Genomic DNA, 23,371 nt, shown 5'->3' with positions numbered 1-23,371 from the left:
CCTTAACAACAATTCGAGCTTTGTAAGGGCGGCTGGCACCCCCAGATGATCAAACAAAACAAACTGAAAACCACAATAAACCCAAACACACCCGATCAAAATCTGGCACCTCCTCGTTAACCCTTTATTTTTCCAAAAAAAATACTCCCCATGATCCCCTTCTTCTTCAATAACGTTAGTACGTTACACTCGGCCAACCCTTTTCGTTCCTCTTCCTTCCTTTCTTGAAAGTTCCCGAGAAAAGGCTAGCGGACGAGGCCCTCGAGTGACGGCTGTAAGAAGTTTTTTTTTCTATGTTGACATAGCTTTATTTTATAATAACATGTCAATAATACCGTTAAATTTTATCTGTGGACGACCAAAATAAAACAAAAACATAATGTTAGTGATGATTTAAAAAATAATAATTAGGTGATAAAAAAGGAACCAAATGATACTTGAGTGACTAAATATGTAGTTTAGCCATACTTCTATTGTTATTTATGTTTTGTTATTCTACGAGTAGTTTATCTTTTATAAATAAACGGTTAGAGTTGTATCCAGATCAATGCAGTTTATCGTTATGATCCGTTTGAATCCAAGAGAAAGTACGTCATGATAGATCAATGTATTGAGATCTTATCAACAACAACAACAACAACAAAACCCAATTCCCATATGTAATATGGCAAGGGGAGGTAGGGTAGTAGGCTGCCCCCAACGCCAGGTTGAGAGTAGCTTCCGTGGAAGACCTCCGGCATTCAGAAAATTAAAAATATAGATAAAATACAATGCATGTATAAATAAATACATAAATACATAGTTGTACAGTATTCATATGCAGTCATTAATATCGTTAATATCATATGCGCGTCTGTAATGGGCAGTAATCTTTGTATATAGACAGAAACGTAAGACCCGACTAAATTTAAAAGTGAAGAGAATGATACACAAAAGTCAAACGATAGCAAGCCCAGTTCTAAGCCTTCATAAATACCAATAACAGAAACGGATAAAAAGTAGAAGTTATGTAAATTACTACAAAGGCATTAAAAGAAGACAGAGATGATACACCCTAGAGATGTGACCCACACTACTCGACTATCCTATTCTTAAGTCTCCATACTTTCCTATCAGAGGTCATGTCCTCGGTAAGGGCTAAATCCATCAAATCAGATCTCAAGCAGTCTTCCCACTTCCGCCTTGGTCGTCCTCTCCTTCTGGCACCGTCGACTGTAATCGACTCTACCCTCCTGACCACATCAGATGGTAGTCGCCTGAGGACATGCCCAAACCACCGTAGTATTCCTTCCCTCAATTTCTCGGAAACATGCACCACCCCCAAGGACATCCTAATAGCAAAGTTTGTTGTCATATCCCACAGAGTCCTACCGCATGTCCACCGAAGCATTCTCATTTCTGCGGCCTCTATCTTCCTTACATGATCCTTCTTGGTTGCTCAACATTCTGATCCATACAATAGTGCTGGTCTTATTGCCATTCTATAAAATTTTCCCTTAAGTTTTAGAGGCACCTTCTTGTCACACAAAACTCCAGTAGCGGCCCTCCACTTTAGCCATCCCGCCTTTATACGGTGTGTAACGTCATCATCTACACCCCCATCTTTATGTATCATAGACCCTAGGTACTTGAAACAATCCTTTGAGGGGAGAACGTGTCCTTCTATGCATACTTCTACATCGTCTTCGTTTTGGTCCCTACTGAAGTTTGAACATAAATACTCTGTCTTATCAATATTGATCCTTAGACCTTTTTCTTCCAAAGCAGTCTTCCAGGTAACCAGTCTATTATTCAACTCATATTTTGTTTCAGCCACTAGGACAATGTCGTCAGCGAAAAGCATACACCATGGTACACCGTCTGGTGTCGCACAAAAGATGTCATCCATAATCAAGGCGGAGATGTAAGGGCTAAGAGCCGACCCCTGGTGGAGTCCGATTTCCACTGGGAATGCCTCGGAGTCGCCAACTGTAGTCCTGACGTATGTAGTAGATCTACAATACATATCACGAATCGTCCGGATATAAATAGTTGGGATCCGTCTCGTTTCCAAAGTCTTCCAGATCGTATCGCGGGGAACGCTATCATAAGCCTTCTCAAGGTCAATTAACGTTAATATATTACAAGAAATCTTCAGTAATGGTCCTTTGAATCGAGTAATGTATTCGTCATTATGTTGAACCTAAAACTAACCATACAAGTTATTTAATACATCAAATGATAAGCTAAAAACCAAAACCAGATGCGGAAGCTAACACGTTGAATTTGCCTTGGGGTTTTTTTTTTTTTTTTTATCGAGCAGCTGCTCTTCTTGCCCGTCGAAAGAAAGCTAATATATCACCACTCGGAAATACTTTCCCGTACAAGCCTTTGCGTCCCAGTTTTTTATTTCCTTGCTGCAAAACATACCATCAACCAGACCAAAGCTTAAACAAATTTGATGCAAATGTAGTTGTGGGAATTGTTCAGTGAAGATATATTATCTTATCATATTCATTATCATGTGGTTTAAAGTTAAAATCACCTGGAAATGGAATGCAGGACTTGAACCCTTTGATAGTAACGAAAGGCCATCACGAACAGGCACTGGGGAAAGAAACCCATTATGAAAAAGCAGATAAAGAAATCAAATGAATTACAACTTTTTCATTGATAAAAATGTTTTTTTACCCAATGTAGAATCAGAGTCACTTTCATCAAAATAAGATTTGAGAGGTGGACTCTTGGATAGTGAAGGCTTGTCTGTACAAGTGAATAAGAAAAGTGGGACTCCATCAGCGTCAAGTTCATGCTTGTTTATGAGTTTTGCAGGACTTGCAGCAACGGGGACCCTGAAAATGGTTGAAACCCATAAACCCAACGTCTATAAATATTTGTATCATTGAGGTATTATGAAAGATTGAATTAGTGTTGATGGTACCTTGGGTTTTCATATGATTTCTCCACAGTTGCCATTGTTGCTATCAGTAATTAGAAAAAACAGAAACAACGAATGATTAACATAAAGAATTAGAATTGTAATGAATACAGCAAACTAGCTAGCTAATTATATACATGATTAAAAGAGATTATTCGGATAACTACGTGCAGATAAATAACGTCTGTGATGTCTCGGCAAAATCGGGTTCCATTTGACTCTGGTTAAAGCAAGCTTGTGAGCAAATTGTTCCCATGAAAAAAGTCTCTGGTACAACATCAAACAAGTATATAAACAAAATGTAAATGCCAATATTCCATGTATCGAAGTTGTATCAGCAAGATGAATATATATATATATATATATATATGTATATACTGACTTGTTGGAGGCTATTGATGCGGAGCTCTGCCTCAGTTAATGAATCACTCTGGGAAATGGAGTGATTTAGATTAGCAGAGACGTTCCCCAGATGATCAACAAAAGTGACGACTGCCTTGCATATGTACTCTTTTGTGGTTTCCACCACACTGCAAATTGCCAAACATACCAATTCACATATGTTGAATTAATGGAGGCTAGCTGATTTCAAACAGTGAGAAACTTAAGTTCGAGCTTAACTCGAGCTCGTGTTTAGAACAACATTGGAGTTTTCATTGAGTTTTACTTTTAGTTTCGATTTAAGTTAAATTATTCGAATATACTCAGTTCTCATGCTTCAAAACTTCATTATCTGTTTTAAGCTCTAAATCCAATCAAAAATTTCTTCAAACCTAGCTAAAATAAATTCAACTAAATCAAGAGTCACTCGGGTACTTGGGAAAAGAAAAACAAGAACAAAAGAAACAGAAGAGAAGCTGAGCCAGTAACTCATAATTCAACCTCGTGTTAAATCAACTCAACCATGAAAAATTCGGCTCCACTGCTTAAAAATCAAGGAGAACTTACATTTTCTTATCTTCAGTGTTCAAAAACGTTGTTTTACAGTAATCCGCAGCGTAATGAAGCTGAGACCGCAAATCTCTCAGTTCCTATCACCATTAAAAAACATAAATATGGAATGAAAACTACCCCCAACCTGCAAAAATAAGAAAGAATGAAGTAAACCTGGAGAGACTTGTCAAAACGAAAGCCTTGGCCTGAGTCATCTTCTTTCTTCATAGGAGAAAATATTTCTGTAACATCCATTTTTTTCGAGTTTTTAGAGCCAAATGATGATTGCGGTCAGTGGTAACTGGTAAGTGGATAGGATGGCTGAGCTAAAAATTTTAACTAGTGAAGATAAGGAGGAAAGCAACCATTTTTTTTATCTCTATCAATATTCTTGTTTGGAATCCACAATTTAAATTCCTGCTCCTGGTTAAATTTAAAAGCGAGAGAAGATAGATAGAGGGTTGGGATGTTTTTCCAAGAAAGGACAAGGGGCAGCCTAAAGAAACTATATAGTCATTAAAGAGAGATTCTGTATAGCATATAAATCTCCATGGACACAAACGGGAAGAAGAGTGAAAGATGACAAAAAAGCATTGCAGTCCCGTGATCTTATGTTTCTTTCCCTTTTTGTTTCTCTTTTAATATCATTTTTCATGGAAAAAGAGCAGTCATCTACTGACAAAATAAGCTCGTGTCACTGCCACACACTCCATCTCCAATTGTAGGACCATAGTTTGCTGGAATTCATTTGTTTTCTTTATGCTTAATCATGGGGAACTTTTCAAGAAATTCTGTGATCAATTGTTTTTCTTTTTGGTGAAAGAAATAGTAAGTAATCCATTTTAAAATGATGAAAAAAGAAGCGACCAAATCGACATACGTTAATCTTCACTAACTCTGGAAGAAGACAAGATAATTTGATATAAAATGCAAACTATTCCGAGCAAAAACAAAATACTAGTACATGTTATTATAATGCAGCAACAGAATCTATGGTCTGCCTGCCAGCATATATCCACCTGAGCTGAGTGATTAATTGATATTGGTTTTAGCTCATATCTCAGCTCGCATAGCATGTTATTCATGTTAGAAGTGTAAATGGACACTCGATGTTACACTCGATGTTTTTTACAACTCACAACAATATTATTTAATTTCAGATTAAAATGCGAATATAAACAACATACCAATGCAACACTAACTTCATCTAGTTTAGAGACACCGCTTTCAAAACTTTGCTATGTTTCAATCTTCTCTCGTATTTTTCTTACTTACATTACACATTTTAACTTCAACATTTAAGCTTTTATATAGACATTCTTAACCGTTTTAAGTTGTTGAAATTTTTTATCGTGTTTTTCTGTTGATTGATGAAGTAGATAACAACCGTAGATGGTGATCGAAAAGTTTTTCTAGTCACCTGAGTCTGATCTTTTTAAGAAGTGTGTATGTGTCCCTATTCCCTATTGCATGGCTTTTTAGTGTCCTGGACAGGTGTCGACTAGGAGTTATCGTGGCATTCGTGTCGATGGGACATCCAAAGAAGTGATGGTTTAGACTAGTATGTCAAACCACTTGTATCAACACCTGATCGTTGGATACCATATGCGGGAGATGTTCACGGTATAATAGGTGATTGACACGTAGTTATCGCTGATAGTTCGCAGAGTATGTTTCGTGTGTTTGAGAGTTCACATGGATCTTATATCCATGTTTCTGAAGATTCGCACGAGTCATATGTTTGCTTCTGGCAAAAAAAAAACCCCTTGGCCTGGTTTTTTCTTCAAATATCTCACTACACGCATTCCTCCCTCCATGTGAGAACCTTTAGGCTGATGCATAAATTGACTCAAACTTTGAACCGCATAGGCTATATCCAGCCTAGTGTATGTCAAATAGATAAGCCTTCCCACCAATTTCTAAAAAGCACTTTTATCTCCCAGCATTGTGTCTTCTAACTTTTCTTTTGCACTTGAATCAAACTCAACATATGCTAATCTAGTATTCTGCTCCAAGAGTGTTGATGCCACTTTAGCACCACTCAAGCCAGTATCCTTTATCAACTCAAGAGCATACTTTCTGGTTAAGGACTATTCCTTCCTTGGACCTCAATATTTCAAGACCGAGAAAGTATTTCATCTCCCCTATATCATTCATCTTGAAGTTTTGATGTAGGATCTGCTTGAGCTCTTCAATCATCACACTATCACTGCCTGTAATGAGCAAATCATTTACATAAACCAGCGTTATCACTACCTTGTCCCCTTGCCGTTTAGTAAACATAGAATAATCATGTTTACTTTATTGATAACCTGCAGCTAGCAAAGTTTCTTTAAGCTTCAAATTCCACTGTCTAGAGGCTTGTTTAAGCCCATACAAGGACTTTTGGAGTTTACACACCATGTTCACCCCCTGACTACAAAAGCCCTCTGGAAGCTGCATATAAACTTCTTCGTACAAATCACCCTGAAGGAATGCATTAAAGACATCCATCTGCCACAAAGGCCAATCAAACATGGCTGCCAAGGCTAAAACCAACCTAACAGTAGTGATTTTTGCCACAGGGGAGAAAGTATCCACAAAATCCACACTTTCCTTTTGAATATACCCCTTGGCCACAAGCCTAGACCTCCCCAAAAGCTTTATACTTCACCTTGTACAACCAATGGGAACCTTACCATGTGGCAAAAGAACAATAGACCACGTGTTGTTTAACTCTAAAGCTTGAATTTCTTCCTTCATAGCAGTAATCCAATGTGGGGTTTTACAAGCAACTTTAGAGGTAGTTGGCTCAACAAGTAAAGAGGTTGCATTAATGAAAGATTGAGTAGCAGGATGTAAGTGAGAATAAGAAATATGAGCAGAAATAGGATGCAAACCTGGAAGGAAAGGCGACTGGTAAGAAGTTTGGTTACAAACATAATCATGGAGCCAAGATGGTGGCTTAACCACCCTAGAGGATTGTCGAAGAATAGGAAATTCTGGTGAGATAACAGGACTGCTAGAAAGGAGAAGTTAAACTAAAGTGGATGATGAAGGACCATGATTAATGTTTAAAGGTGGACTTGGACTTATGCTAGATTCTGGTAAAACAGTAGCTTGTGGGCTGTTAGGAAGTGGAGAATCAAGTGGTGGACTATTAGGAAGTGTAGACTCAAGAGCATCATTATGAAGGAATGGTTCAAAAGAAACAGGTTCAGTGGGAGGATCTGGAACAAGTGACAGAAAATCAGAATAAAAAAACTGAGGCTGTGAAGGGAAAAAAACAGAATTCTGATCAACTACATGATGAAAAGGAAAAATTTCCTCATGAAAAACATCCCTACTGACAAAAATTTTTTTGGTGTCAAGGTTGAAAAGGATATAGCCTTTTTGAATACTGGAATAACCCATAAAAATTGAAGGGATTGCCCTAGAAGAAAACTTATCTTGACAGTTTGTATTTGTGGGATAACACAAGCACCCAAAAATTCTCAAATGAGATAAATTTGGAACCTTACTGTATAAAACTTCAAAAAGAGACTTCCAATCTAACACACTAGATGGTAACCTGTTAATCAAGTAACAAGCAGTAGTGACACATTTCCCCCAAAATTTTATAGGCACTTTAGAATGAAAACGAAGACCCCGTGCCACCTCTAAGATATGCCTATGCTTTCTCTCAGCAACTCCATTCTGTTGTGGAGTGCAGACACAAGAATGTTGATGTACTATCCCCAGAGAAGAAGAAAAACTAACACACTCAGAAGCAATAAACTCAAACCCATTGTCACTACGGACAAACTTAACAGTAGCGGAAAAATGGTTTTTAATGAAGGCAAAGAAAGATTTGACAACTGACAAAGTTTCATTCTTGAATTTCAATAAGAATACCCAGGCCATAGGACTAAAATCATCAACAATAGTAAAAAAATAACAATGCCCACTATAAGTTGAAATTCGATAAGCACCTCATAGATCCATATGAATTAGAGCAAAAGGAGTAGTTGACCTAATTTGACTAGTAGGAAATGGTAATCGTGTTTGTTTGGCAAGAGGACATACATGACACTTGTGTAAAGAATCTGTATCAAACTTGACATGCTGCAAAAATGGTATTTTATTCAACTTGGACAGAGAAGCATGCCCCAAACGAGAATGCCAAGTACAAGTATCTTTAACTACAGACATGCATTTTGAAACAGAAGAAACAGTACAAGGACTGACAATATCAACAGATTGTTTATTCATATGTAAACCAGAAGAAAAAACGAAGGCTGCACAATATTACTCTGATTAGGAGAGACACCAATGGGCGACTTCAAAAAATACAGGCCTTTGAACTCCTTACCGATCCCCCTCGTCCTTCCATTTGAGAGATCCTGAATAGCACAAAAGACGGGACAAAAGGTGACCAAATAATTATGGTTACGGGTGAGATTTGAAATAGAAAGAAGATTATGTTGAAAATGAGGCATAAACAAAACATTATCTAAGGTTTGTTCAGGATTTAAAGGAAAAGTGCCAATGTGTGTAATAGAAACAGTGATGCCATTTGGTAAAGAAACAAATCTGGGAAAGATTGAGCAAGAAGGATTATCCAAACTCTGAAAATCAGACAAAATGTGGTCTGTCGCTCCTGTGTCCATAATCCAGGTTAAAGCTTCATCAGAACGAGGTACACATCCAGAAACAGTACCCGTCAAACTAGCAGCCAATCAACTGCTGGAGCCTTGAGAAGAGTATTTAATTGATCATATAGTTCACGTGTCAAGGCAGGCATGGCAGATGTGGAGTTGAGTTGCTCAGGAGGACTCGCACGTTCTTCTAATAGCTTAGAATTAACTGCCATGGCCTGAGTTGTGCCCTCTTTTCTTGCAATGATCACACGTACCATTGAATTTACGCCTCTCAGAAGTATGCAAATACATTGCAATAGAATTCACAACAGGAGCCAAAGAAGAAGAAGAAGTATAAAGATGAAACCTCTGTGACTCTTCTTGAACAATCATCGAGTAGACCTGATTCACACTGGGAAGTGCTTCATGATTAAAATCTGACTCCTAATAGCTGAATAGGACTCATGAAGCCCCATTAGGAACTGGAAGAGCCTTTGGTGAGCAATGTGCTGCACCATCTGATGCGAACCCTCACACGAGCAAGATGAAAACGAGACCAAAGCAGTATACTCATCCTATAGCAGTTTGAGCTTGGTGTAGTAGGCCGAAACCGTGAGCTCCCCCTGCTGCAAAGTTGCTATCTCCTGATGCAAGAAAAAAAAAAACCTCGAACTATCAACAGTGTCGAATCGTTCTTTGAGATCCTGCTAAACAAGTGCAGCACTTGACGCAAATACAATCCCAGCAGAAAGATCTTTACTAACCGCGTTAAAGATTCACGAAAGGATAATTGCGTTACACCGTTCCCAGTGTGAATGCAAAGGCTCATCAAAATCATCCTTACAACAAATGCCATCAACAAAACCCAATTTATTCTTTGCCAGAAAGCCATACGCATGGAGCGACTCCAAATACTATAGTTTTACAGCCCGGTCAATTGATGCAAGACCGACAGAGCCCCTGACGTATCCGAAGGATGAAGAAACAAGGGGTGATTAAAATCAATTTCAGTGGACAAAGACATACTTGAAAAAAAAAACACGATGAAGCCTAATTCCCAAAAGCACGAAATTAGGAAGAAGAGGAAAAATGAAATGAGGAAGAGCTGTAGCAAACGGTGGAAAGCAAGGCCCAATCAAATACAAAAGAGGCCCAAACAGAAAAATAAAAGAAACTAGGACCACACGGCATCTGATACCATGTTAAGAAAGTAAATTGATGTGTATAAAAAAAAAAAGTAAATTGAAATTTTTCCTCCGACTTTCATATGTTCCAACTAAAAAATAATTCACAAAGCTCAACCATTTATATACAATATATGCAACTAACCTGCCAGCTTAACTACTCTAACTATCTAACAGAAACAAAACTAACTGCTTTAGTTTTTAACACACTTGCTCTTTGTTTCTCCAAAAGTGATAAGGCTAGAGTCTAGGGATGTGCTGCAGCTAGCCATGGCCAATGATATTCCATTAGGCGAAGCAGCTGCCATGAACATTGTGTCTTGTTTGTCGTAACCGTCTTTCGGTTGGGTCCCGAAATTAGGCTTCGACGCGAATTAAATAAATTGGGAGTCACCACCGATCATTTACTTTAAGAAAAGCGGGTTAATCGGATACCTTTTTTCTTATCTGATATGCATCTTACCAGAGATATGTCGGATTCGGGAGTCGGTTACAGTCAATGAAGGGTTAACACCCTTGAACTGCCCTTTCGGTACTACGTAATTTTCAGTTGTCATCAAGTAAAAAAATTGAAAGTTTAACTCAAAAGGTAAAATTAAGATCCAAATTTACTTACCCTAATTCGATTTGAAAATATCCCTTTTAAAAAAAGGCGAGAAACAGGTTAGAGGAAAAAGACAATGAAAGTAAATAAATAAAACAAAGAAAACACATAAATAACACGAATAAAAAAAATGAGATAAGAAAATAAAAGAAGTAAAAGTAAAAATAAACAAGAAAAAAGAATGAAGTAATGAATCTAATAATAAAAAAACAACAATAAAAATAATGAGAAAAAATACAAAGAAAAAAAATAAATGAAAAGAAAAAACAATCACATAAAATAAATAAATAAAATGTAAGTTAAAAGTAAAATAGTAATATCAATTATAATGATAATTATATAAAATATAAATATATACGCTAATAGTAAAAATAAATAGTAATAATACTAGTTATATGAATATATATATATAACAACTTATAAACAAGGTATAAAAAAAATAATAGTAATAATAAGTATTAAAATAAAAAAATAATAGTAAAAAAAGAAATAAAAGAAATTATAAAAAAATATGAAAATCAAAGTAAATATATATATATATATATATATATATATAAAATAAAGTATAAATTAAATAAATAATAATAATAATGGAAATATAAGTAAACATATATGATATTAGTAGGAGATTAAATTGAAATAAAAGCTAAATCAGTAGACAAATGTCAAAGAACATTGAAGATTAAAACCGGCAAAAATAAAAAAGTTTTCATTTTTTTTATAGATTTTCGTACTCTCACTCCAAAAATATAATTTGTTTTTGCGAAATAGCCTATGGGGAAAGTAGATCTGAAATTAAAGTTTAGAAAAACTCCTTCCGGGTCATCAGCTAAAGCATTTGTCTTTGGAGTTCTCAAGCAAAGAAAACGCGATTAACAACGTATGCAAGTGAAGAGTAAAGAGAAACAAACGAAAGGTAAAAAAAAAACTTTCACCTTTATTACTTCGAATCGTTTACAACAGCCTCGAAATCACTTTTTCTTTGCTCGTATTTTTCTAGCATTCCTTTTGTGTAACTCCTGTATCTTCTGGTGTGGTAATTACAAGGCTTATTTATAGTTCTAAAAAAACCCTATTTTAGACTAGTATTTGAGTCCTAATCCAACTCTATTCTAGACTAGTATTTGAGTCCTAATTCAACTCTTCTTTGTTGGTTACATGAAGACTCCTCGGTTGATAGGAAAAAATCTGGTGTCTTCAGCTGCCCCTCTTTGCTCATTATCGTGTAACGAAAATGGAGAAAAGATTACAAGACAAAAATTTTGTCCATATCGAATATCCTCTGTCGTAGAGTTGAAATCATTGTGAGGTTGAGTCAAACTTGGAAAATTCTGAGCAAGAAATCCTTCGTCGTGAAGTTGAAAATGAGCTCAAAGCTTTTGACAAGTGGCCTCTGAATCGTCTTCTAGCTCAAGATACTTCGTCGTGAAGGTGGAACTTGACCTGAAGACTTTGGTGTTGTGATGTTACAGATGACTCCTTCGTCGTGAAGTTGGGTCAATCTGTTTGTGAAGTTGGAATTGTATATGGCTCCTTCATCGTGAAGTTGAGCCTGAGAATCGGATATCCTTCGTTGTGAATTTGAAATCCAATACAAGTTGAAATCGACTCTGAAATTGGGAAGTTGTTTGTTGACAACCAATTGTCCCTTCGTTGTGAAGTTGAACTTGTGTTGTCTCGGGTAACACGATATCTTCCGTCGTGGAGTTGAAATCGGCTCTGAAATTGGGAAGTTGTTTGTTGACAACCAGTCGTCCTTTCGTTGTGAAGTTGAACTTGTGTTGTCTCGGGTAGCACGATATCCTCCGTCGTGGAGTTGAAATCGGCTCTGAAATTGGGAAGTTTTTTGTTGACAACCAGCCGTCCCTTCGTTGTGAAGTTGAACTTGTGTTGTCTCGGGTAGCACGATATCCTTCGTTGTAGAGTTGAAATCGGCTCTGAAATTGGGAAGTTGTTTGTCGACAACCAGTCATCCCTTCGTTGTGAAGTTGAACTTGTGTTGTCTCGGGTAGCACGATATCGGATGGCCCCTTCGTCGTGAAGTTTAGCCTTAACTTGAATATCCTTCGCTGCGAAGTTGAGATCCAAGTATTGTATGTTGCGGGTGGACACGATTCCCTTCATCGTGAAGTTGAAACCGTGGATGACCCCTTTATTGTGAAGTTTGTCTTCGAGCTAGATATCCTTCGTTGCGAAGTTGAAATCTACTCTTAATCAAATTGTGTCGCTTCGAGTTCATTATCCTTCGATGCGAAGTTGATATTGACTCTAGCCTAGGTCTGTCTGGAAATCTTGATTGTGGAATTGTGAAGTTTCGATCCTGATCTTGAATTCTTCAAATGTTCCAATTTGAATGTTCGTTCTTTATCCTTGATCTGGGAAATGCTTCTCGACCATCTCAATTATATGCATGAGCCTTGATCAGCTTCCGAGTACTTGTACTTTTCAATGAACCTTTGTACAATAATATGCGAATATCTTTTGCATAAGTAAATAAATCATTAAGTTTAAGCTCAATCCAGGATGCTCAAAAGGAATTGGTGTAGAGAAAAATATTGTCTTTTATTCATGAGGGAAAAAGAACAAATAATGCATGACAAACATTCTGGAAGATGGAGACATGATGAGGTGTAAATGAATGTCTTAGATTTCAATAATGTGGGCACTTCTGAGCTGAAAAGTCGTTAGGTGACCTTGAATACAGCATTTGCCAAATGATCTTTGAGAATGCGACAACATTTAGGAGAGTACAACCTTTCTCCGACTTGTTGAGTCTGTGGAAAATTCAGATGCCGGGGAGTTTCAACTGTCTGGATTTCTTGAATTATCCAAATAGCCAATTCGGGTTTTCAACTTAGACCCATCCTTGGTTGCAAGACGCCCTTTGCGGGTTTTCATCTTGAACCCACCTTATTTTTTGTTATTTCTCTTTTTCTTTTGTTCTTTTTTCTCTTTTTCAATTTTTCAATTTAGGGCGCCCTTTCGAGTTTTCACCCTAAACGTTTTTCACTTTTTATTCCTGATTTCTTTTTTCCGACTTAGGACGCCCTTTCGGGTTTTCATCCTAAGCAAAGTATTTCTTAACTGCATCCGAATTGATGGGATGTGGCAGGTTAGGTCCGTCCATTTCGGCCAGGACAAGGGCCCCTCCGGAAAAGGCCTTTTTCACGACATAGGGTCCTTCCTAATTTGGCGTCCATTTTCCTCAGAAATCTTTCTGAACTGGCAGAATTCTCTTTAGCACCAGATCTCCTTCACGGAATATTCTCGGGCGTACCTTCTTGTCATGTGCTTGAATAATTCGTTTCTGATAGATTTGACCATGGTGAATGGATTTCAGTCTCTTTTCATCTATCAGATTAAGCTGATCGTATCTGGATTGGGCTTATTCTGCATCATCCAGCTTGACTTCTGTCAGGACCCGTAGTGACGGAATTTCTACTTCAATGGGCAGCACTGCTTCCATTCCATAAGCTAGTGAAAATGGAGTTGCCCCAGTCGAAGTTCCTACCGAGGTTAGGTAAGCGAACAAGACAAATGGCAACTTCTCATGCCAATCTTTGTAGGTCTCGGTCATATTCTCCACTATCTTTTAATGTTTTTGTTTGCTGCTTCTACTGCACCATTCATCTTTGGTCTGTAGGTAGTAGAATTGTGATGCTTTATGTTGAATTGCTCACAAGCAGCTTTTATCATTTTATTGTTCAAGTTTGTAGCATTATCGGTAATGATCCTTTCAGGTAAACCATACCGACATATGATATTTTTTACTCAAAAACTTACAGATAACAGATTGAGTGACATTGACATAGGAAGCAGGCTCTACCCACTTAGTGAAATAATCGATAGCTACAAGGATGAAACGATGATCATTCGAAGCTTTCGGATGGATTTGCCCAATTATATCCATGCCCCACATGGAGAAAGGCCATGGTGATGTCATGACATGAAGCGGATGAGGTGGAACATTTATTTTATCTCCGTAAATCTGACATTTATGACATTTTCTGGCATTATTAATACAATCACTTTCCAGTGTGGACCAGAAATATATGCATCTCATTATCTGTCTCGACATGATATGTTCATTTGCATGTGTTCCACAAACTCCATCATGTACTTCTTCCATTATCATTTTTGCCTCTTCAGCATCGACGCACCTTAACAGAACTTGATTATGGCTTTTTTTGTATAAGACCTCCCCGTCAAGGACGTATTCAGCTGACATCCTTCTAATAGTTCTTTTATCGGTTTCAGTGGCTTCTTCTGGGTAACTCCGATGCTTGATATACTGCAAAACATCGTAGTACCAAGGCTTAGCGTCCTTTACTTCTTCAATTTGGTAGCAATGAGCCGGGTACTCATACGACTGCATGTCAATTAGCATCATTTCAGATTCCCCGCCAAGTTTGAATGCGGCTGCCAAGGTAGCCAAAGCATCAGCCATTTGATTTTCTTCTCTTGGCACATAGTGGAAGGTGACTTCATCGAATTATTCGAGCAGATCCAGTATTAGCTTACGGTATTCCATCAATTTTGTATATTTCGTTTCCCGTTCTCCACGGAGCTGATAGATTACTAATGTTGAATCTTCGTATACTTGCAAGGTCTTTATATTTTGCCCCAGTGCAGCTCGAATTCCCAAGACACAAGCTTCGTATTCTGCCATGTTGTTGGTGCAGTCGAAGTTCAGTCTGCTAGTAAATGGGTAGTGACTCCCTTCTGGAGAAATCAGTATTGCCTCGATACCATGTCCTAATGCATTTGATGCCCCATCGAAATACATTCTCCAGGAACCGTCTGTTGAAGTACTTGTTTCTTCTAAGGATAAAGCCATTAAGTCTTCGTCTGGGAAATCAAAGTCTAATGGCTCATAATTTTCATCGGTTCTGCTTGCTAAGAAATCCAATATGGCACTTCCTTTGATTGCTTTCTGGTTCACATACTCGATGTCGAATTCAGACAAGAGCATCTACCATCGGGCTAACCTTCCAGATAAAGCAGGTACACCCATCATGTATTTTAAAGGATCTAACTTGGAAATCAACCAAGTGGTGTGATACAACATGTATTGTCTAAGTCTTTTTGTAGCCCAAACTAAAGCACAACAAACCTTCTCAATAGGGGAATATCTGACCTCGCAATCGGTGAACTTCTTGCTCAGATAGTAGATTGCTCTTTCCTTTCTTCCAAATTCGTCATGTCGACCCATAACACATCCCATTAAGTTCTCAAATATGGATAGGTACAAGAACAGAGGTTTGCCTGGGATGGAGGACATTAAGATAGGAGTATGAGACAATTACTCTTTCACCTTCTCGAATGCAACCTGACAGTTTTCATCTCATGCCCCAGGGTTGTTCTTTCGGAGAAGGCGAAAGATTGGATCATACTTATCGGTTAACTGAGATATAAACCGAGCTATGTAATTCAATCTGCCTAGAAAACCTCGAACCTCCTTTTGTGTTCGAGGTGGAGGTAGATTCTGGATAGCCTTAACTTTGTCGGGATCAACCTCAATGCCTTTTCTGCTGACCACAAAACTTAACAGTTTTCCAGATATTACCCCAAAAGTACACTTTCTAGGGTTCAGACGAAGCTGGAACCTCCTCAATCTCTGGACGAGTTTCTCAAATGCTCGACATGTTCATTTTTGGTATGTGCCTTGACAATCATGTAGTCGACATAAACCTCAATTTCTTTGTGCATCATGTTATGGAACAGGGTTACCATGGCCCTTTGATATGTTGTCCCAGCATTCTTTAATCCGAAAGGCATCACTTTGTAACAGAAAGTTCCCCACATTGTGACAAAAATGGTCTTCTCCATGTCCTCAGGGTGTATCTTGATCTGATTGTACCCTGAAAATCCATCCATAAATGAGAAGTAGTTGTTCCCGGCTGTATTGTCCACCAGAGTATCTATGTGTGGCAGAGGAAAGTTATCTTTGGGACTTGCCTTGTTAAGGTCCTAATAATCGACACACATATGTACTTTCCCGTCCTTTTTCGGTACAGGCACTATGTTGGCCACCCACTCTGGACATTTGGCCACTTGAAGAAAATCGGCATCAAATTGCTTCTTGACTTCTTCCTTAATCTTAAGGAGCATTTCTGGTCGCATCCTTCTTAGTTTCTGCTGCACTGATTTGCATTCTGGTTTAATTGGCAGTTTGTGAACTACCATATTTGTGTCTAACCCAGGCATGTCTTGATACGACCAGGCGAACACATCTCTGTACTGCTGAAGTAAAACTATCAGGTTGTGTCTTGCTTCCATCGAAAGAGTTGAGTTGATTTTAACTTCCTTTTGATCTTCCTCAGTGCCCAGATTCAAGATTTCGATTGTCTCTTTATGAGGCAATATTTGTTTATCTTCTCTTTCTACCATTCTCAACAATTCGGTAGGCAAGTTGCACTCCTCTTCAGTGTCGCACTCATCAAATTCCCCGGGGCATTAGTGCCTACATTATTGTTGTCTGGGGATCTGAAAGAAGGGAAAATGTGCATGTGTGAGAGAAAAATATCCCACATGAAATAGTCAAGAATTAAATTAGAGTGAAAGTGGAAATGAAGTATCGGAATAAAGAAGATAGATAATGAATTCAAAATGAAATAAAGGAAATTTTGTTTGCCATGAGAAAAGAAAAATGCATCTTTTATTGAACTTAAACCAAATGTTTATTCACCCTTACAAAAGATCACCTATTACCCCAGGTATAGGAAAATAGGGATAGTTCGAATATTACTCTGAAAGACTCTTGTAAATCACAGGTAGTTCTTCGACCGACCAACTACTAGGCACGAACCCAGGCGGCAGAGGGCATATCACAGATCTATCTTCGTTGTCAGCATTTCCAGTGGTTACAGCATTGATGCTCAAATCTTCCAAAGTCGCTTCTAAATCTGACAAGGTGGTCTCAAATACATAACCACATGACTTGAATGTGTGGCAAAGAGGCGGGAATGTCATGGGTTCCCATTGAATTTCACTTCCAGTCAACCTAGCTAGTCTTCTCTCTCGGTTCTTCTGAACTTCTTTTCTCTTTTGATGGTAACTGGGCTGAAAGCCGAGCCCAAACCGGTCTGGCTTTGAAATAGAAAGGACCGGATCAATCCTCCCTTGCAGAAACTTCCCAAACCCTTTTCCAGTCTTGGCACATCGTCCTAATGTTTGCATGATCTCCATTCTGGTACACTTGAAAAGCCGGGGTCCAGGAATCTTCCTTCTGCCACAAATGTGGCATTCACAAATTCTAAGGAGCGGAATGAACACTCCACCACTTCCTCATCCAGCTCGATGTATGGGGCCTCCGTGGTCACACTTGCCACAATATCTTCCTCAGCATTGATAATTACTAAGGCCCCGTCATTAACAAATTTAACCTTTTGGTGCAGTGTGGATGGTACTGCACCCGCTTGATGAATCCATGGCCTTCCCAAAAGACAGTTGTAAGAAGGCATAATATCCATCACTAGAAACTCAATGTTGTAGGTGGTTGGTCCGAAGGTCAACGACACCTCGATTTTGCCAATTACCTCTCTCTTGGTTCCGTTAAATGTTCAGACCACGTTCTGCCAGGCTCTCATATGAGAGGCATCTATTGGCAGCCTTTTCAAAGTGACTAAAGGCATTACGTTCAGAGTTGAGCCGTTGTCAATCAATACACTTGGCAGAGCATGCCACTTGCAGTAGGTAGTGATGTGTAATGCCTTCGTTCGGCCTCTTCCTCCTGATGGAATCTCATCATCTGAAAATGAGATAAGATTATCAGCTTGAATATTATTTACTAGTCGATCCATCTTGCTGACTGGTATGTCTTATGGCACGAATGTTTGATTCAGAACTTTCAACAGTGCCTCCCGACGTGCTTCTGAGTTTAACAAAAGTGTCAACATTGAAGTGCGTGTTGGCAAGTTGTGGAGCTGTTCTATAATACTGTACTCACTATGCTTTAAAAACTTGAGGAATTCTTTAGTTTCTTCCTCCTTTATAGGTTCATTGATAGCCAACACATCTTCCTTGAAGGGCTCTAGTTGTCTTTGCCTTACATTGCTGTCAGATCCTTTGGAAGTACTCACCTGGCATCCGTACTTCCATGGCACTTGCCGATTATCTTTGTTCTGAAAAGGTCGAGGTACCGTAATCACCACCTTTGCTTGTGGAGTTATCGTTGTCGTCTTTGCCTTAGGGGTAAAAAGGACTACCCCTGGAGTGTCTTTTTTCTGATGATTATTCGGTAGCGCAAATTTCTGCTTCTGGGGAATCCTGAACTTCTTCGTAAAACTCCAGCTCATTCTGGTCTATCATGAGTTGGAGTAATGTCCGAAATTCGGAGCACTCTTACACCTTATGCCCCTCTTCGTTGTGATAACAACAGTAGTTACCACCTTCACTCTTTGCTACACGTAACTGCGGTGCAAGAAACCCTACTTTTACCATTTGGCACCATACCCAATCCAAAGGAACTTTGACTTCTGAAACATTGGTTTTTATTCTCCTGCCTTTTTCAATGGTGATTGCATTAATTCTGGTCTCCGGATGATTAGGTAAAGGATTCTGGGTGACGTTCGGTGTTTCAGAGTCGAAAGTGATCCAATTTTGGTTCCGCATTTGCTGTACAAGCCTCTTGAATGCAAGATAACCTTCGATCGAATGCCCTTGCACACCACCATGATATTCGCATTGAGCGTTCTCGTCATACCACCTCGGATAAGGGGGCTTTATTGGATCCATTGGATAGGGCGACACCGCGTGAGTGTCAAAGAGTTGTTGGTATAACTCTTTGTACGTCATGGGAATGGGATCAAACTGCTCCCTTTCCCTTTCTTTCCTTGGTTCTCTTTGAGCTTGGTTAGAAGTACCAAATGGTACGGCTGCAGTGGTTTTTGAGCTTGAGACCTTAACACTTTTATTGACGTTATAAGTGTTGACATTGTTGATCTCTCGGTCTTTGTTCTTCATGGGAGCTTTTTACTAGAATCTCCTCCCTCGATTTTTTCTTGTTTAATGGCCAACTCGATCATTTCGACAGCCATGACTAGATCTGAAAAACCTCATGATGTAATCGCCACCAGGTGCTCGAAGTAAGGGGTCTTCAGAGTCTGTACAAACAACTTCCTAGTCTCTTTTTCATCCAATGATGGATGAACCTGCACAGACAAATCCCTCCAAAGTTGTGCGTATTGTCGGAAACTCTCGTTGTGCTTCTTCTCTAGGCCTTGTAGCATAACCCGGTCTGGTCTCATATCGTTGATATACTTGTATTTCTCCATGAAAGACTTAGCTAAGTCTTTCCATGTCTTGATATGAGTTTGGCTGAGCTGGTTGTACCACCAGATAGCTGAATCGGACAGGCTCTCCTGAAAGCAGTAGATCAGGAGTTGGTCATTCCCTCCATATCCTGTCATCTTCCGACAGAACATAGTGATATGGGCTGATGGGCAGCTGTTCCCATCGAACTTCTCAAACTCAGGAACTTTAAACTTTGGTGGAAGTACCAAATCTGGGACCAGGCTCAGCTCTCTTTCATCCACTCCATAATAATCATGGTCCCTTTGGACCATCTTCATTCGATCTTATAACATCCTGATCTTCTCTTCCATCTTTCTTGCTTTGTCATCTTCATTGAAATCCGGGATACTGTAATCATCCGGACGATTATCAGGATCAGTCGTGGAAGTTTGCACCTTTACAGCATATTGTGCTTTTCCTTTGACAGCAGAAGAGTTTTCTTGAGGTTTTGGTAAGTTCCCGGGTGAAATAACCACCTGTGGGGTTAGTGATATGGTCACCCCTTCAGAGGGACTTCCCCTACTACGCTAGCTTGCTGTAAACCTGATAACTTGGCCACGATTTGGTCGACCAAGGATTCCTGATTTTTCTTGATGGACTCCAGGGTTCTTTGACTATTTTGAGCCATCTTATCTTCCAGTTCTTTTTGCAGTCTTGTCATGTTCTCCTCGAGTTTTTCCATTCTGGCCTCCATTTATCTCTTCTTTGCTCGAGTATTATGTGGATGATGCGTATTTAATGCTTGCGGTGGTAGACTTGGTGTTTTCTCTTTCTCTTTCTGAGACATGTTCTGTTTGTTAATACGAATGTAAAAACATGGAAAATATAAAAATAAACATGAACTATAGAATGCAAAGTATGCAATGCATGATGTATGTAACTTAAAGGCACTGATCCAAAAAAATGTCTATTATTATAAATAATCTTTATTTAGACAAAAATGTTTTATCTTGTAAGGGACATAAAAATAATCAAAGGTACACTCGGACTAAATCCTCCCCGAACAGCTTCTAGTAGGTTGACAAGTCTTCTGCCTTTCATCTGTCACTAGTTGAATGCCTTGTCGAACCACTCCGGCTTCCCTTGCCAGGTTGTGGAGATGACGGGCTGCATTCTGTACTTGATCCAGGAAGTCTCGGATGACTACATCTCTGGCCTTCACCCTTTGTTGTGCTTGCTCCCTAGCGGAGTCGCCAAGCTGTCGTAACCGTATTTCGGTTAGGCCCCGAAATTGGGCTTCGACATGAATTAAATAAATTGGGAGTCACCACCGATCATTTACTTTACGAAAAGCAGGTTGATCGGATACCTTATTTCTTATCTGATCTACGTCTTACCAGAGATATGTTGGATTCGGGAGTCGGTTACAGTCAAGGAATGGTTAGCACCCTTGAACTGCCCTTTCGGTACTACGTAATTTCCAGTTGTCATCAAGTAAGAAAATTGAAAGTTTAACTCAAAAGGTAAAATTACGATCCAAAATTACTTACCCTAATTCGATTTGAAAATATCCCTTTTAAAAAAAGGCGAGAAACATGTTAGAGGAAAAAGACAATGGAAGTAAATAAATAAAACAAAGAAAACACATAAATAACACGAATAAACAAAATGAGATAAAAAAAATAAGAAATAAAGAAGTAAAGTAAAAATAAACAAGAAAAAAGAATGAAGTAACGAATCTAATAATAAAAAAACAACAATAAAAATAATGAGGAAAAATACAAAGAAAATAAAAAATAAATGTAAAGAAAAAACACTCACATAAAATTAAAAAAATGTAAGTTAAAAGTAAAATAGTAATATCAATTATAATGATAATTATAAAAATATAAATATATACGTTAATAGCAAAAATAAATAGTAATAATACTAGTTACATGAATATATATATATATATATCAACTTATAAACAAGGTATAAAAAAATAATAGTAATAATAAGTATTAAAATAAAAATAATAATAGTAAAAAAAGAAATAAAAGAAATTATAAAGAATATGAAAATCAAAGTAAACATGTATGATATTACAACAGCCTCGAAATCACTTTTTCTTTGCTCGTATTTTTCTGGCATTCCTTTTGTGTAACCCCTGTGTCTTCTGGTGTAGTAATTACAAGGTTTATTTATAGTACTAAAAAAACCCTATTTTATACTAGTATTTGAGTTCTAATCCAACTCTATTCTAGACTAATATTTGAGTCCTAATCCAACTCTTCTTTATTGGTTACATGAAGACTCCTCGATTAGTAAGACAAAATCTGGTGTCTTCATTGTTCATCACACATGAACGCCAAATTAAGTTCAAGGAGACATAGGCCTTCCCTTTGGAAATAATATCTTGCTGGCTTTCCGGCCTGTCTTGAATGGATGATGCAAGGGAAGTTCCCGAGTGATCTTCTGCACATTTTTCAGTCAAACTCTCTGATCCGAATGGATATAGAAATTGAGAGAAGATTCATTAGTTGAAAAAGTTGGACATTGGCAAATAATTAAGTTAATTAAATATATAAATATAAAAGACTCATTGTATTATTATATAAATTTAAAATATATTATATTAATAATTTTATTAAACAATTAATAACAAATGGTATAATTAAAATAAAATTAATAATTCAACCAATTAAAGTAAAATCAAATCCAATGTTTAATAACTAATAGAAAAATACGAATAAAACAATCTTAATAATTTTAAAAAAAGATAATTATTATTTCTAAAAATCCTAAGATTATACATAATATTTATAAAAAAAATTAAATATATATTTTTAAATAATTAAAAAATTAAAAATATTATCTTATAATTATTCATATTAATAAAAAAAATTGACAAAGAGAGTAAAACAACGGCCTACCCACACTAGGGGTGTAAACGAGCCGAGTCGAGCTCGACTCGAAAACTTTGAAATGGAGTTTAACTCGATTCGAAAACTCGCGAGCTTAAAATTTTTAAGTTCGAATCGAACTCGAAATTATGAACTGAAGCTCATGAGCAGCTCGAAAAGACTCAAAATGAAGAAGAAAAAAATCTTAAACTTAACTAGATTGAAGTCTTAAACTCAAACTCGAGCATGAACCTTAAATACATGAAAACCTTACTATATTTTTTAAAAACAATCAACACATAGATGTTAATATTATTAATAATTTATTTTTTTAAAAATAAAATCTTAATATATTATATTTTCGAGCTACTCACGAGCTTTTCCAGTCGAGTGTCAAGTAGCTTGTTTCGGCTCGTTAAAAATTCGAGCCGAACTCAAACTCGACTCGAATCTATTTGATCCGAGTATTTATCGAGCCTTGATCGAATCAATCTCGAATAACTCACGATCTGTCTCGTCTCAATTACAGCCCTAACCCACACTCTATTTACTGCAGTAATAACCATTCAATAAATTCTTTGTTATCGCCACCTGTCTTCTTCAAGACCGTGAAATTTAAATTCCCTGTTTGAAATGTCCAAATTACCCCATGTGCATCCTCTCCCAGCAACCTGACACCTTCCATTTAAACTTTTAAGACAGGTGTCGACACCAAATCAAACTCCCCTCCTTTTCTCGTTCGCGACTGACGGTGAGTGCCTAAATCACGTTCTCTTTACAGTTTAATTTGTATTTTAGCGACCAAAAATAAGTTAATAATTTAAATTATTTTAATTAAACTAAAAAGCTATACTTAAGTATCCTGTTATAATATTTGTCTCTTTCTCGCGCTTTAATTCAATCCATTTTTCTTTAAAAGAAGAAAGCCCATTGCATGTTCTCTGTTCCTTAATTATGAAAAATCACCTTCTCTCCCAAATCCCCACTACTAGTTAACCTCCTTTCATCTGGCGCAA

At 37.7% G+C, this 23,371-nt stretch overlaps 1 protein-coding gene and 1 long non-coding RNA gene across 2 annotated transcripts; one reads left to right on the top strand and one right to left on the bottom strand.

Moving 5' to 3' along the window:
* Nucleotides 1-38: 38 nt before the first annotated feature.
* LOC120218840 lies at nt 39-12,758 on the top strand. The gene is made up of 3 exons (XR_005525267.1): nt 39-178; nt 1,164-1,165; nt 12,749-12,758. It is a non-coding gene; the product is annotated as an uncharacterized LOC120218840 (long non-coding RNA).
* On the bottom strand, nt 2,163-22,784 carry LOC120218837 (probable protein ABIL5). Its single transcript, XM_039215739.1, has 11 exons — nt 22,768-22,784; nt 17,651-17,653; nt 5,254-5,262; nt 4,025-4,110; nt 3,866-3,948; nt 3,300-3,447; nt 3,085-3,184; nt 2,921-2,960; nt 2,671-2,831; nt 2,525-2,586; nt 2,163-2,396 (listed from the first exon to the last, which is right to left on the bottom strand). The coding sequence occupies exons 4-11, from the start codon at nt 4,103-4,105 to the stop codon at nt 2,292-2,294; spliced, it is 780 nt and encodes a 259-aa protein (XP_039071670.1). The 5' UTR covers nt 4,106-4,110; nt 5,254-5,262; nt 17,651-17,653; nt 22,768-22,784; the 3' UTR covers nt 2,163-2,291.
* Nucleotides 22,785-23,371: the final 587 nt, after the last annotated feature.

This window comes from Hibiscus syriacus, unplaced genomic scaffold (genome assembly GCF_006381635.1).
Source record: "Hibiscus syriacus cultivar Baekdansim isolate YM2019G1 unplaced genomic scaffold, ASM638163v2 tig00110201_pilon, whole genome shotgun sequence".
Lineage (NCBI taxonomy): Eukaryota > Viridiplantae > Streptophyta > Magnoliopsida > Malvales > Malvaceae > Hibiscus > Hibiscus syriacus.
This window is presented reverse-complemented; position numbering and strand designations above follow the sequence as displayed.

Excerpts from the sequence above, each read along its gene's own strand:
- LOC120218837 (XM_039215739.1), bottom strand. The coding sequence starts at position 4,105 with ATGGATGTTACAGAAATATTTTCTCCTATGAAGAAAGAAGATGACTCA. Across the intron at positions 3,185-3,299 it reads GCATCAATAGCCTCCAACAA|AGACTTTTTTCATGGGAACA; the intron begins GTCAGTATATAC and ends ATGTTGTACCAG. Across the intron at positions 2,587-2,670 it reads TGACTCTGATTCTACATTGG|TGCCTGTTCGTGATGGCCTT; the intron begins GTAAAAAAACAT and ends TTCTTTCCCCAG.